Source organism: Xiphophorus hellerii, chromosome 18, assembly GCF_003331165.1.
Source record: "Xiphophorus hellerii strain 12219 chromosome 18, Xiphophorus_hellerii-4.1, whole genome shotgun sequence".
Lineage (NCBI taxonomy): Eukaryota > Metazoa > Chordata > Actinopteri > Cyprinodontiformes > Poeciliidae > Xiphophorus > Xiphophorus hellerii.
The window spans coordinates 7,998,861-8,011,918 of NC_045689.1; the positions used below are offsets into that span (position 1 = coordinate 7,998,861).

General features: G+C 39.6%; 4 protein-coding genes across 5 annotated transcripts; 2 read left to right on the forward strand and 2 right to left on the reverse strand.

Moving 5' to 3' along the window:
• Positions 1-1,909: 1,909 nt before the first annotated feature.
• On the reverse strand, positions 1,910-5,630 carry LOC116708303 (tubulin beta-4B chain-like). Of its 2 annotated transcripts, none has more exons than XM_032546192.1 (7): positions 5,458-5,630; positions 4,396-4,504; positions 3,899-4,009; positions 3,085-3,329; positions 2,664-2,986; positions 2,216-2,560; positions 1,910-2,144 (listed from the first exon to the last, which is right to left on the reverse strand). In XM_032546192.1, exons 1-7 carry the CDS (start codon positions 5,512-5,514, stop codon positions 2,000-2,002), a joined length of 1,335 nt encoding a protein of 444 aa, XP_032402083.1. In that variant the 5' UTR covers positions 5,515-5,630; the 3' UTR covers positions 1,910-1,999. The 2 variants fall into 2 exon arrangements, with proteins under 2 accessions (XP_032402083.1, XP_032402082.1); XM_032546191.1 differs by lacking the exon at positions 5,458-5,630 and adding an exon at positions 4,681-4,846.
• A 1,553-nt stretch (positions 5,631-7,183) lies between these two features.
• Positions 7,184-9,976, forward strand: LOC116708304 (tubulin beta chain-like). The gene is made up of 7 exons (XM_032546193.1): positions 7,184-7,402; positions 7,583-7,691; positions 8,050-8,160; positions 8,536-8,780; positions 8,879-9,201; positions 9,296-9,640; positions 9,717-9,976. The coding sequence occupies exons 1-7, from the start codon at positions 7,346-7,348 to the stop codon at positions 9,856-9,858; spliced, it is 1,332 nt and encodes a 443-aa protein (XP_032402084.1). The 5' UTR covers positions 7,184-7,345; the 3' UTR covers positions 9,859-9,976.
• A 375-nt stretch (positions 9,977-10,351) lies between these two features.
• On the forward strand, positions 10,352-11,553 carry ndufc2 (NADH:ubiquinone oxidoreductase subunit C2). The gene is given in 4 exon segments (XM_032545067.1): positions 10,352-10,583; positions 10,585-10,621; positions 10,911-11,054; positions 11,364-11,553. Coding segments are annotated over 4 exon segments (333 nt in total). The 5' UTR covers positions 10,352-10,481; the 3' UTR covers positions 11,414-11,553.
• A 918-nt stretch (positions 11,554-12,471) lies between these two features.
• Positions 12,472-13,058, reverse strand: thrsp (thyroid hormone responsive). Its single transcript, XM_032545066.1, has one exon. It carries the CDS (start codon positions 12,972-12,974, stop codon positions 12,603-12,605), a length of 372 nt encoding a protein of 123 aa, XP_032400957.1. The 5' UTR covers positions 12,975-13,058; the 3' UTR covers positions 12,472-12,602.

Consider the following 13,058-nt stretch of genomic DNA (forward strand, 5'->3'; position numbering starts at 1 on the left):
TTTGTAATTAATTTTAAATGTTAAAAGTGTTATTGGGTGTTTTGAAAAGTTTTGAAAGTGTAAGTTTTGAAAGGGGTAGTCAAATAAAATGCGTTATTATTATAATTATGAAAACACGGCGCACCCTTCATTTCCTTATTATTGTTTATTGTAGATTGTTTGTTACTAATGTAATTTTAACATCCGAAAAAAAGATTTAATAAAGATAAAAAAGCGGACATACCACGTGACTGACATACCACGTGACTGACATACCACGTCACTAACATAACGTAACACGTGGTATGTCATTTCCTAATTAGTAATTAATTTTAAATGTTAAAAGTGTTTTTGGGTGTTTTGAAAGGCGTTGTGAAATAAAATGCGTTATTATTATTATAATTATTAAAACACGGCTGGTACAGGAAATGGTGTCACTGGCGCCCCCTTCATTTCCGGAATGTAATAGTCCAATTTCCATATAAGGTATGAGACTGACAGTGGTCCGTCACCGCCCCTTTCCGCAGGCTGCAGCGAAGTGTACTTGAACATTACCCCTTCAGCACGTCATCACAACACCTTGGACATTATTGGTTTGATACTTCAATACAGCAGAAACCATTGAAAGGCAATAACTGGCTTCACCTGTACAATGCTGTCCCACCGGGAGGAAAACCACTAGTTTCTGCTAAGGCCAGAGGTTCCCAAACAACATTTGTTTGTGGGCAGGGATTCCCTTTGCAAACACACAGACAATGCTTGCAAAATATGTAAAGAAACATCAACTTTAAGAATGTTTTTTCTTACTTTTATTCTCTATTCAATAATTGTTTACATTGGTTTAGCATAAATACTCTTTCATACCTTCTGATTTTAGTTGGCTCTGCTATGCCAGAAGTAGCTTGACAGACGGCAAATAACGTTTCAATACATTATTTTTTATTATTTTGTTTACCTCTTATATTTCATATTGATTGAAAAAAGGATTCAATTTTATGATAAAAAAGGAAAAATCATTAAATCAATTTATGAAGATTTAAACTAAATATACGTCGTTAGCAAGAAGAAAAAAGCTGTTTGGAGATGTCCTATAAAAGTCCTGTTGACTGTAATAGTGTTATGTCACCAAAGGTTTTATCTTCTGAAAACAAAACAGAAAAAAATACCTGAGTTCATCACTGGAAACGGCTGTCAACTATTTTTATAAGACCTTTTTAGACCACATAAATTAATATTAAATACAAAATCCTGAAAAATATAATGACTAATTAAAGCTACACCCAAATTATTACTTCTCGCAGATCTACATTGAAAGAAATTCTATGAAGCAGTTTGAAGGAAATGAAACAGGTCCACATTCTGTCAGGGAAAACTACCCTGGCAAATGTGCATTTGTAAGTGATTCTAATACATTTTGCATTGAAAAACCACAATGCATCTACAGCTTTAATGGCAGCACACAGATCATTAGTAGAGGCTGACATGATAACATAGTTTAATGCTACATAAGAAAAACTTCCCTTCACTAAGTTCAAATTGGAAATATTTCACGAGAAAAATGACTTGAATGTAATGAAATGTCTAGTTCAAGATGTTCATAAGATCCATAGCCCTTAAAACACCTTCTAATTTAGATTTTCTTAGATTTATCTTGACATGTTTATATTTCACCTCAGAGGCTATTTAAACACTGCCAGTAATTCTGCTTCAAATAAGACATTACTGAAAAAGTTCTGAAAATGGACATTATTCTTAATCATTTACAGGTCAGTATTACCTTAATTTAACAATGATTAAAAAAAAAGTCAACCTTTAAAAGTGCAATGTTAAAAATGCCATGTGGTCAAACATTTGGGTAGATCTAACTACTGTGCTGGTGCATCTATGAAAAAACATTAGGTGCACCAGTTCAAAAAATTAGTCAAGAGCAAAAATTTTCCATTTATTTCTCATCTTCCATCCAATTATGTAAGGTAGCTTGTGGTACTGCAACCCCCACTTTGAAAAACATTACAGTAGTTTAGGCATCTTCTTCACCCTCTTCTTCAAACTCTCCCTCCTCCTCTGCGGTGGCATCCTGGTACTGCTGATATTCCGACACCAAGTCATTCATGTTGCTCTCCGCCTCAGTGAACTCCATCTCGTCCATGCCCTCACCGGTGTACCTGTGACATGACAGCGTCAGAATCTATGCAGCGCACCAGCACACCACTGTGCCTCCCTGATTCTTACTCACCAGTGAAGGAAAGCCTTGCGGCGGAACATGGCGGTGAACTGTTCAGAGATTCGCTTGAAGAGCTCTTGAATGGCTGTGCTGTTTCCGATGAACGTAGAGGACATCTTGAGTCCACGCGGTGGGATGTCGCAGACGGCTGTCTTTACATTGTTTGGAATCCACTCTACAAAGTAGCTGCTGTTCTTGTTCTGCACGTTCAGCATCTGCTCGTCCACCTCTTTCATGGACATCCGGCCTCGGAAGATGGCGGCGACTGTGAGGTAACGGCCATGGCGTGGATCACAAGCTGCCATCATGTTCTTGGCATCAAACATCTGTAGGGTGAGTTCAGGAACTGTCAGGGCCCTTGGAAAAGACAGACATTCAGTAAGATTTATGTTTGTAAAAACATAATATTACAAACATTATTGTTATAATACAAGAGCGGTTTCAGGGGCAGCATCTTTACCTGTACTGCTGGCTGCCTCGGCTTGTCAGGGGGGCAAAGCCTGGCATAAAGAAGTGCAGTCTGGGAAACGGCACCATGTTGACAGCCAGTTTCCTTAAGTCAGCGTTCAGCTGACCAGGGTACCGTAGACAGGTGGTTACACCACTCATGGTGGCCGAGACCAGGTGGTTCAGATCACCGTAAGTAGGGGTGGTAAGTTTTAATGTACGGAAGCAGATGTCATACAGCGCCTCATTGTCAATGCAGTAGGTCTCATCAGTGTTTTCAACCAGCTGATGGACAGAGAGGGTGGCATTATAGGGCTCCACCACAGTGTCTGACACCTGCCATGGGGAGAGAAGAATACCTAGTTTAAGATTTGAAGGAAGCAGCTATGAGGCAAAGCATCATATCTGAACACGAGTGAATGCAGGATATAAACCTTAGGCGATGGCACAACACTGAAAGTGTTCATGATGCGATCTGGGTACTCCTCCCGGATCTTGCTGATGAGGAGTGTGCCCATGCCAGAGCCGGTGCCTCCTCCCAGGGAGTGGGTGAGCTGGAAGCCCTGCATGCAGTCGCAGCCCTCTGCCTCTTTTCTCACCACATCCAGGACAGAGTCCACCAGCTCAGCTCCTTCCGTGTAGTGGCCTTTAGCCCAGTTATTACCAGCGCCACTCTGGCCTGTTGGAGATCAAAATATTTAATAAAAAAATAAAGTCTGCTTGCTTTCTAAAAAGTCCAATACTTCATTTAGAGAATGACATTGCCATTGACTAATTGGCATCATAGTTGACATCAACGATAAAATGTATTGACAATTTAATGAAATGCCTTTCTTTTTCAATATTTCTTAAACTTCAACAAAGTCAAGTGGTTTCTTTCAAACACCTGGATGTGTTAATGTATCTATCAATTTATGACGCATGGGGAGACAACATCACAGAGGCAACATCAGCTTTAGCTCTGTCCTCTAATCACATTTAACGGTGTAGACGGTCTTACACATTAAAGGAACATTCTTTTAAAAATGCATGCTTAACTGAAATAAAATCTGTTAATTTTGTGGAGTCTTTTGCCAATAATGTTTGACAATTACCAACTGAACAGCCAGGTTTCTTTGTGTGTAAAAAAAAAAAAAAAAGGGTTTGAGAAATTAAACAGAAAATGAACATTCCAGTTTTGGTTGACAGGCCTATAGGGCCATTTCATTTTTTTAAACTAAAACAAAATGCTTCCAGTAATATACATACCAAAAACAAAATTGTCAGGTCTAAACACCTGCCCAAAAGGACCAGACCTCACAGAGTCCATTGTGCCTGGCTCCAAGTCAACCAACACCGCACGAGGGACATATTTTCCACCTAGTAGAGAGAGAGAGAGGAAAATTATGCAAAGACGCAGTGACACCTTCGCATGCTTGACTAAACAAAAATGGTGTAAAAAAGTATCAAAAATGATTTCTGGAAAACAATATGAAATGCATATCAACATGAAAATGTGTATTATAAACTGTTTGGGGTAAGTAGTTGTCATAATTCGTTTTTAGCAGTTATGAAAGAAAAATGATAGTAACTGGTAACTTGGATTTTTGTGCATCATTGAAACGGTTGCTTAGTAACAATTAAAGTCAAATGAGGCCATGTAACGGTCCTCTGGTGGACGGTAACGGTACCAAAATGTTTCCTTGAGATATTTAATAACTTCACCTCCACTAAGTAAACATCTGTGAAGCAAAGTATGAACAAACCTGATGCCTCGTTGTAATAAACGTTGATCCGGTCCAGCTGTAAGTCGCTGTCTCCGTGGTATACCCCGGTTGGATCGATGCCATGTTCATCACTTATTACCTCCCAGAACTAGAGAGAGGAAAAAATATTAAACTAACGGATTGAGCAGCAATATAACGGAAACCAACGACTATGAATAGTATTTTTTGGCTAACTGTGTAAGTTTTTTGGCTTTAAACTAAATCTAACTTCTCAGTCGGTGTCTCCGCGAATTTAGACCATAGTCTCACATATATTTTTCTTACCTTTGCTCCAATCTGGTTGCCGCATTGGCCTGCTTGTAGATGAACAATTTCCCTCATTTCTATGAAAGTTGAATGAGAATTTTTTTTTTTTTTGGTGTTTTTTTTTTTTTTTTTGTTAGTTTTTTTAACGAGCAAAGTTGTGCCTGCTGCAGTACTCCAAAGAATGGGGTAAAAAAATTATGCTTAACGATTATTATGGAAAGCCACACACGCGATTGGACAACGAAGAAGTCATAAACGGCATTTGATTGGTCGATTCAATTTTGAATGTGACGTCTTAGTAACCAAAACAGCGTCGCTGGTGTTTTATCACTGTACTTAAAAGAAAATTGGTTTAAAATCGAATGTAACCACTACTATTTAAAGTAAGTAAGGTATTTTATTGTCAACGTACACAAGCATAACGAAATTGGGGGCATAGTTCTTATAACTTAGTTTTCAAAAAAGGTATAAAGAATAAATCTGTAATCAAAGCAAAAATAAATAGAAAATAAATAAACAATGTAAAATGAATTAATGACATGCTATTTTATTTTATATGTCCAGACAGCCTTTCAGCTAACTGTTTGTTTTTTTTATTCCGGTTGAACAGCAAAGTAACGGAAACAATGGCTACGAATATCTTTTTAGCTAACGGTTACGTTAAGGGTTTTTCGGCTCAAACTAAGTCTAACTTCCCAGTCGGTATTATTATATAACATTTTCTTTGTATAGCGCATGTCTAAAAACTCAGACACTTTAGAGTATACAAAATGTATTACAAGCATATTTTCTTACCTTTGCTCCAATCTGGTTGCCGCATTGGCCAGCTTGAAGATGAACAATTTCCCTCATTTTTATCAAAGATTTTTCTATCGCTCAACTAGCAATATATTTTTATTATTTTTATTTATTTTTGTATTTTTAAATAAGAACAATGTTGCGCCTGCTGCAGTACTCAAAAGAATGGGTGAATGAATGATTCCAAACCAAGCACGCGATTGGACAACGACCGAATCGTGAGCGTATTTGATTGGTCGGTTCAATTTTGATTTGCGTGAGCAACGTTAGCTGAGTCACCTTAGTAACTAAAAACATTTAATAGCGTAGTTGTTGATTTTTGATGCTAGTGGAGTTAGCATTAGAGACATACATTGGAAATGTATATATGAATTTGTTTGTTATATAGGAACAAGCATAAAATGTGAAGCGTTTCTCAATTATGTTGTGTGGAGTTGAGCTTGAGAAGCAAACAGTGCGTCCTAGCTCATTCACAAGAAGTTTGGGAAGCTTAAACAAATGTGTTAAACACAAGAGATTCTGCGACTGTCTTTGAAGTTCCCATGTATCATACTTGGGAACTTCAAAGATTTCCCTGAAAATTTCACCTTCAGACAGGTGAAATATCCCCACCTCCTCGCCCTCAGCCCACTTTAGCAAATAAAGAGCAAATGTTTCCGACTTTACTTGTTATGAGAGGAATAAACACACTTAAGAAGTTTTTGAAACAATTATAGCTCCTATATAAGGAGAGGAACAACTGATTTCAGATAGCTGAAATATTTGGTGCCCTCCCATAACGTTGGCAATTAAAGAGGAAATACTTTCAAATTCTCAAGGATTGTTTTGTGTGATAGTAGGACTGAGCGACCTAAATTTCAAGATGATTGGTTAATTCTTGTCCCATGGGGCAACAAAACATTACGAAGTGTAATTTTCAGGCTGAAACATTGTTTTCCTCTTTGATCGTTCTAAAAGCATTTATTTTCTATTGAAAAGAGAGGAAGTATGTTCTCATATAGAATCACAGAAAAATAGTTTAAGGTATTTAATACAAATGCCAGGGACATGTAATCTTAGACCAATAAATGACATTAACCTGTTTAATCCCGAATTTTTTTCTCTGCAAAATAAGTGCATGCATTTCAATCCTTGGACAGCCATAGCATATAATATTTGCTAAATATTACCGTACATTTAACTGTTGGCTATGTTAGTGAAAATAGGTTTTATGCTCGGCAGCAATTGTTGCCGGTGAGAAACTAAGTACTAGATTACATAAATATTTACACACCTAAAAATAAGAAAAATAATTACATGCATAACCTATTATAGCCATATGGTTACAAGTGTGTTCAGATCTGTTTTAGATACATCCAGATTCAGTGCCACATCATGTCTCAATGTGCCAAATTACCTTTAACCTAATTCGGTCATTTCATCAGTGAAGCAAAGTCAAGTTATCATGCACAAATGTGCATCCTGGAGGAAATTCTCCCTGTTCCACCAGGCCGTGAAAATGGTCGGATCCGCCTCTCCCACTACAGTGCGCCAGACAAAGGGGGAACAGATTTTCACAGGGGAACAGAAAGTCCTGCATTTAACAGACGTACTCAACATCTGGGGAACAGTGTTTGTCTACAACAGTAGGTACTGGAATCGTTTTTGGTTACCTAAGGTAGTGCACGACGTTCACACCAATCAAAATTGAACCGACCAATCAAAGGCCGTTTACGATTGGCTCGTTGTCTCATCGCGTTTATAGTCCTTTGGCTTTCCATAGTCAACGTGGAGCATCATTCTCTCCGACCTCCCACCCCAATGGAGTACTGCAGTAGGCACAACTTTGCTCGTTAAAAAAGAGAGAGAAAAATTGCCTTGAACAATTGGAAAACCTTTCATAATAATGAGGGAAATTGTTCATATTCAAGCTGGCCAATGCGGGAACCAAATTGGATCAAAGGTAAGACAATATATTTGTAAGGTGGAGGCCTAAATTCATGAGGACACCGACTGCGAAGTTAGATTATTTTGAGGTCCAATAAATAAATAAATAAATAATGAACATAATAGCTAAAATGCAATTAATATACGCTGCTGCTCAACCCGTTAGTGTAATAGTTTTTCCTCTCTTTCGTTGTAGTTCTGGGAGGTAATAAGTGATGAACATGGCATCGACCAAACCGGTCGATACAACGGAGACAGCGACCTGCAGCTGGAACGGATATGCGTTTATTTCAACGAAGCCTTAGGTTTCATTCATATTTTACTTCCCAAAAGAAGTTATTCAATATCTCAAGAAAACTACTTTAGTACCGTTAAAATCCACTAGTATGCCGTTACATTGCCTAATTTGAATTTAATTTAATGGTTACTAAGCATCTGTTTCAATGACGCACAAAAGTCCAAGCTACGAGTTGCTACAGTAAACGGAATTATGACTACAACTGATGTGCTGCAGACAGTTTTTTATCCACATCTTGCACATTGAAATGAATTTCATATTGTTTTCCACAAATTATTTTTGATCTTTTTGTCCAATTTTACTTTGTCAAGCAGGCAAAGATGTTACTGTGCATAATTTTTATATCCTCTTCCTCTCTCTACTAGGTGGAAAATATGTCCCTCGTGCCGTGTTGGTTGACTTGGAGCCAGGCACTATGGACGCTGTGAGGTCTGGTCCTTTTGGGCAGGTGTTTAGACCTGACAATTTTGTTTTTGGTATGTATATTACTGGAAGCATTTTGTTTAAGTTTAAAACATTTACTTGACCATATAAAGAGGTATGGCTGATGTTTCCATGCTAAAACCTGTACGTTAACACATGCAGGTGTGACATCAATCGCCCAACAGCAAACTGCACCTACTGGCTTTTCTAAACATACAGCTGTTTCGAAAGAAAACCACCTGATTTTGTTCGAGGTTTCGGAAAATCTTGGGGAAAAAAGACATTTAATTAAATTATGAACTATGATGACAACTAGTCATGGCAATATCATCCCCGTCAATCAATTCTTAAACTTTTAATTCAAGACTTGATTGAATTAAAAAAGCTGACTTTTATATTTTTCAATTAAATATATTGACCTCCAACAGGCCAGAGTGGCGCTGGTAATAACTGGGCTAAAGGCCACTACACGGAAGGAGCTGAGCTGGTGGACTCTGTCCTGGATGTGACGAGAAAAGAGGCAGAGGGCTGCGACTGCATGCAGGGCTTCCAGCTCACCCACTCCCTGGGAGGAGGCACCGGCTCTGGCATGGGCACACTCCTCATCAGCAAGATCCGGGAGGAGTACCCAGATCGCATCATGAACACTTTCAGTGTTGTGCCATCGCCTAAGGTTTATATCCTGCATTCACTCGTGTTCAGATATGATGCTTTGCCTCATATCTGCTTCCTTGAAATCTTAAAGTAGGTATTCTTCTCTCCCCATGGCAGGTGTCAGACACTGTGGTGGAGCCCTATAATGCCACCCTCTCTGTCCATCAGCTGGTTGAGAACACTGATGAAACCTTCTGCATTGACAATGAGGCGCTGTATGACATCTGCTTCCGTACATTAAAAATTACCACCCCTACCTACGGTGATCTGAACCACCTGGTCTCGGCCACCATGAGTGGTGTAACCACCTGTCTACGATTCCCTGGTCAGCTGAACGCTGACTTAAGGAAACTGGCTGTCAACATGGTGCCGTTTCCCAGACTGCACTTCTTCATGCCAGGCTTTGCCCCCCTGACGAGCCGAGGCAGCCAGCAGTACAGGTACAAATGCTGCCCCCGAACCCACCCTTATTTAATAACAAAGCCCCACTTTTTCTAAAAAAATTCTTTTTACTGAATGTCTGTCTTTTGCAAGGGCCCTGACAGTTCCTGAACTCACCCGGCAGATGTTTGATGCCAAGAACATGATGGCAGCTTGTGATCCGCGCCACGGCCGTTACCTCACAGTCGCCGTCATCTTCCGAGGCCGGATGTCCATGAAGGAGGTGGACGAGCAGATGCTGAACGTGCAGAACAAGAATAGCAGCTACTTTGTAGAGTGGATTCCAAACAATGTAAAGACAGCCGTCTGCGACATCCCACCGCGTGGACTCAAGATGTCCTCTACGTTCATCGGAAACAGCACAGCCATTCAAGAGCTCTTCAAGCGCATTTCGGAGCAGTTCACCGCCATGTTCCGCCGCAAGGCTTTCCTTCACTGGTGAGTAAGACTCAGTGATGCGCAGTGGTGTGTTGGTAACACTGTGTAGATAGATTCTGATGCTGTCATGTCACAGGTACACCGGTGAAGGCATGGACGAGATGGAGTTCACCGAGGCAGAGAGCAACATGAATGACTTGGTGTCGGAATATCAGCAGTACCAGGACGCCACCGTAGATGACGATGGAGAGTATGAAGAGGATGAAGAAGATGCCTAATCCAATGTTTTTCAATGAGGGGTCTGCAGCTACCCGGATGGCCTCCAAAGGGTTCTGTGGGGGGCTTCAGAAATCTGGAGGGAAGATGAGGAATAAATGCAAAAACAATGCTACAACATTTTTTGCACTAGTGCCTACCTGTTTTTTCTTAGGTGCGTCAGCACAAACGTTAGATGTACCCAAATGTTTAACCACATGGCATTATTTAATATCACAGTTTTACAGGTTGACTTTTTTTTTTTTTAAATCACGGCTAAATTAAGGTAATATTAACTTGTAAATTATAGCAATTCTAGTAAACTAGATCTAATCTACTGATCTAGTAAAATAATAATTTCGACTTCACTCTCGTAAATTTATTGATTTGTTATTATTATTATTTTTATTTTTTTACTTTTACATTTTTTTGTAGCGTGGCCTCCATCGTAATACTGCACTCACTTTGCATCTCACGTAACTGAACCCATCTTTAGTGGAACCTCAACAGTCCTCATTTGTTGTACCCGGACACTTCATTCGCTTGCACGCCCGTCCTTGACTTCCCAGAGAGAGGTGATAGGTAAAACTACCCAGGCGATAGATCACGACAAAAACCTACATAAAGTAGATTAAACATTGTCGTTATGGGGATTGTTCCAGAGGACGGAAAGGTTCTCCCTCCCCCCGGAATCGTTAACAGGAACTCGGTGTGGCTGTCCGGTATTGGCTGGTTTAGCGCGATGCTGCAATAACGCTTTCAACCACAGGCCGCCTCTGAAGTCAGGTTAGCATTGTTGTTTCTGTTTTGATCTGCCTGAGAAAGTCGACCAGACACTGCGCATTCTGCTTGCATTGTAACATTAACACAGTTATGCATTTCGGGTTTTAAACTGTTAATGTCTTGTTTTGTTTTATTGGTGCATATTTTTCTATGTAAAAGGTGTTGTGATGTCCATGACTCCGAGTCAGTTTGCCTGCCTTGCAGTTAACGGTCACATTATAATTTGAGATCTACAAAATTGTCATTCTGAGAGACAACACTGAAGGTAGTTGCATCCTATTTTATTTTTCAGGTGTTCATCGGCAGTTCCTTTTTGCAACTCTTGGCTGGTACATCGGTTATCATCTTACAAAATATGAAAACTACACTTATGCCAGGCTGGACCGAGACATGAATGAGTATGTTAAACTCCACCCTGAAAGATTTGAAACTAAAGGTTAGTAGTTTTGCTTTTCACATTTTAGTCCCTTCTTCATAAGGGTTTGCATAGAAAACGTGTTATAAAATGCCACTGATGTATCTATGGCATGTTCACTCGTGTTGATATGGTGGTGCCTAAATACAGCTGTCATCAGTTCATTACCTTTAAGAATTACACCATGTTTAAAAAAATAATTACAACACGTGTCAACTACTAAACATTATTTAGGAGTTATAATTCTGATTGAACCTATACGTTAGTTTAAACCATGGCTGCCCATATTTTTGTTCTAATGTTTTGTCTCCACGTCTTTCATCTCACCAGAAAAAAAGACCTTTGCAGAGATTGTCGAGCCGTTCCATCCAATTCGCTGAGTCTCAGTGGGCTGCCAGGGGGGACAAACAGAAGAGTAAAGAGAGGACAGACAGTTTTCTATTAGGCAGCCTGTTTGTGAAATCTGCCATGTATTGTATGAACTATAGAGATGTAAATAAAAACAAACCCTACTAAAATGTGTACTTGTCCTAATGTAGTATTCAGAAAGCCCTGCGATGGACTGTCGACCTGTTCAGGGTGTACGCCGCCTCTCGCCCGTTAACAGCTGGAGATCGGCACCAACAGCCCCTCCCAAACACCCACTAGGGATAAGGTTGTATGATAATGGATGGATGGATAGTATTCAGAAATTGACAAGTTTTTTTTTGTCTTTATTTACAAATCATACGTTTCTTTAATGACTCCTAGATTCATTTATTTATCATTTTGGCTGTAATCAAATGAACGTTTACTGGCTAAGACCATCTTCTAGTTTTAAAGGAGGTTTAACCTGCTGACTCAGGTTTTGTGCTATTTCATATTTCTAAGATTTATAAGACACAACCTATTTTATGTGGAGCTGCACCAATCATTCGGCTTAAGATTGGACTTGCCAAATTTGATCGACCTTTATGAGTGACCAACAAGTAAATACTTAAAAATTGGACATCTTCTTTTACATGTTAAGTGCTTTAAAACCAAGAATGAATAAGAACAGGTTTGAATAATGCAGCTCTAGTTTTAATTTTACAATCAAATAGAATAAACTATGATGAGACAAAGATGTACTGCGTATCTTTCCAGCTATTGTTTCAAAACTGACAGTAAATTAAGAGATTAGAAAATTATTGCTATTCCTTATGCCTCAAAAACATCCCTGATGTTTAACAAAAGTGGACTGAGGGAAATATGTCTGGAGATGGAAACAAAGTGGAAACTTTTACCTTGGATACAATACAAAGATCTGGGGGGAGGAAACATGCATTTCACCATTCAAAATGCTAATCACCTAATTAATGGACTACATTACTAATTACAAAAATTTATTCTCATTATTCTCAGCATTATTCTCAGGGCAAATTAGCTACTCGCTACCAAGCAAATGAAACACAAGTTGTCAGTTTTGCTCAAGTCCATTTATTCCACATCCATGAAGTTTAAACGTTTACAATAAAACCCTGAAGGTCAAGTGTCTGCAAACAAATGTTTTGACGTTAATTTGCCAATCCAATTATGTCCAAGTATTTGTCAGTGAGGCTCCGAGTCTCCTTTGTGAGGATCGCTCATCACAGAAAACAGTCCTCTCAGGTGGAAGAGAAATAATGCTTCAGGATCAGCCTCCAGGAAAGGCTCCAGGTTCTTGGTGAATGTGGCGATTTTGGCCTTCTGATCGTCCAGGGGAACCAGGCTGCTCTCCACTGTGTTTCGAATGGCCTTCAGCATCAAGTAGTTGGCGTAGAGATCTCTGCAGGTCTCATCCGCTGCTTCGCAGTCAGAGGGGACGTCTCGCAGCAGGCTTGGCAGGAGGATGGTCTTCTCCATGTCACCGACGGCTGAGCTGTATCGCTTCAGGGTCAGAAGCATGCTGTTTCTGTTGAATTTGGATTCGGCAGACTGCATGATTCAGATGGATGTGGATGGCTGTTCTTGAGCAGTGGTGGCAGACAGCAGGTAGATTTATGCAGTGCAAAGCTGCAGGGAAAA

Excerpts from the sequence above, each read along its gene's own strand:
- LOC116708303 (XM_032546192.1), bottom strand. The coding sequence starts at position 5,514 with ATGAGGGAAATTGTTCATCTTCAAGCTGGCCAATGCGGCAACCAGATT. Across the intron at positions 2,987-3,084 it reads GTGTTGTGCCATCGCCTAAG|GTGTCAGACACTGTGGTGGA; the intron begins GTTTATATCCTG and ends TCCCCATGGCAG. Across the intron at positions 2,145-2,215 it reads CGCAAGGCTTTCCTTCACTG|GTACACCGGTGAGGGCATGG; the intron begins GTGAGTAAGAAT and ends GTCATGTCACAG.
- LOC116708304 (XM_032546193.1), top strand. The coding sequence starts at position 7,346 with ATGAGGGAAATTGTTCATATTCAAGCTGGCCAATGCGGGAACCAAATT. Across the intron at positions 7,403-7,582 it reads GGAACCAAATTGGATCAAAG|TTCTGGGAGGTAATAAGTGA; the intron begins GTAAGACAATAT and ends CTTTCGTTGTAG. Across the intron at positions 9,202-9,295 it reads CGAGGCAGCCAGCAGTACAG|GGCCCTGACAGTTCCTGAAC; the intron begins GTACAAATGCTG and ends GTCTTTTGCAAG.
- thrsp (XM_032545066.1), bottom strand. The coding sequence starts at position 12,974 with ATGCAGTCTGCCGAATCCAAATTCAACAGAAACAGCATGCTTCTGACC.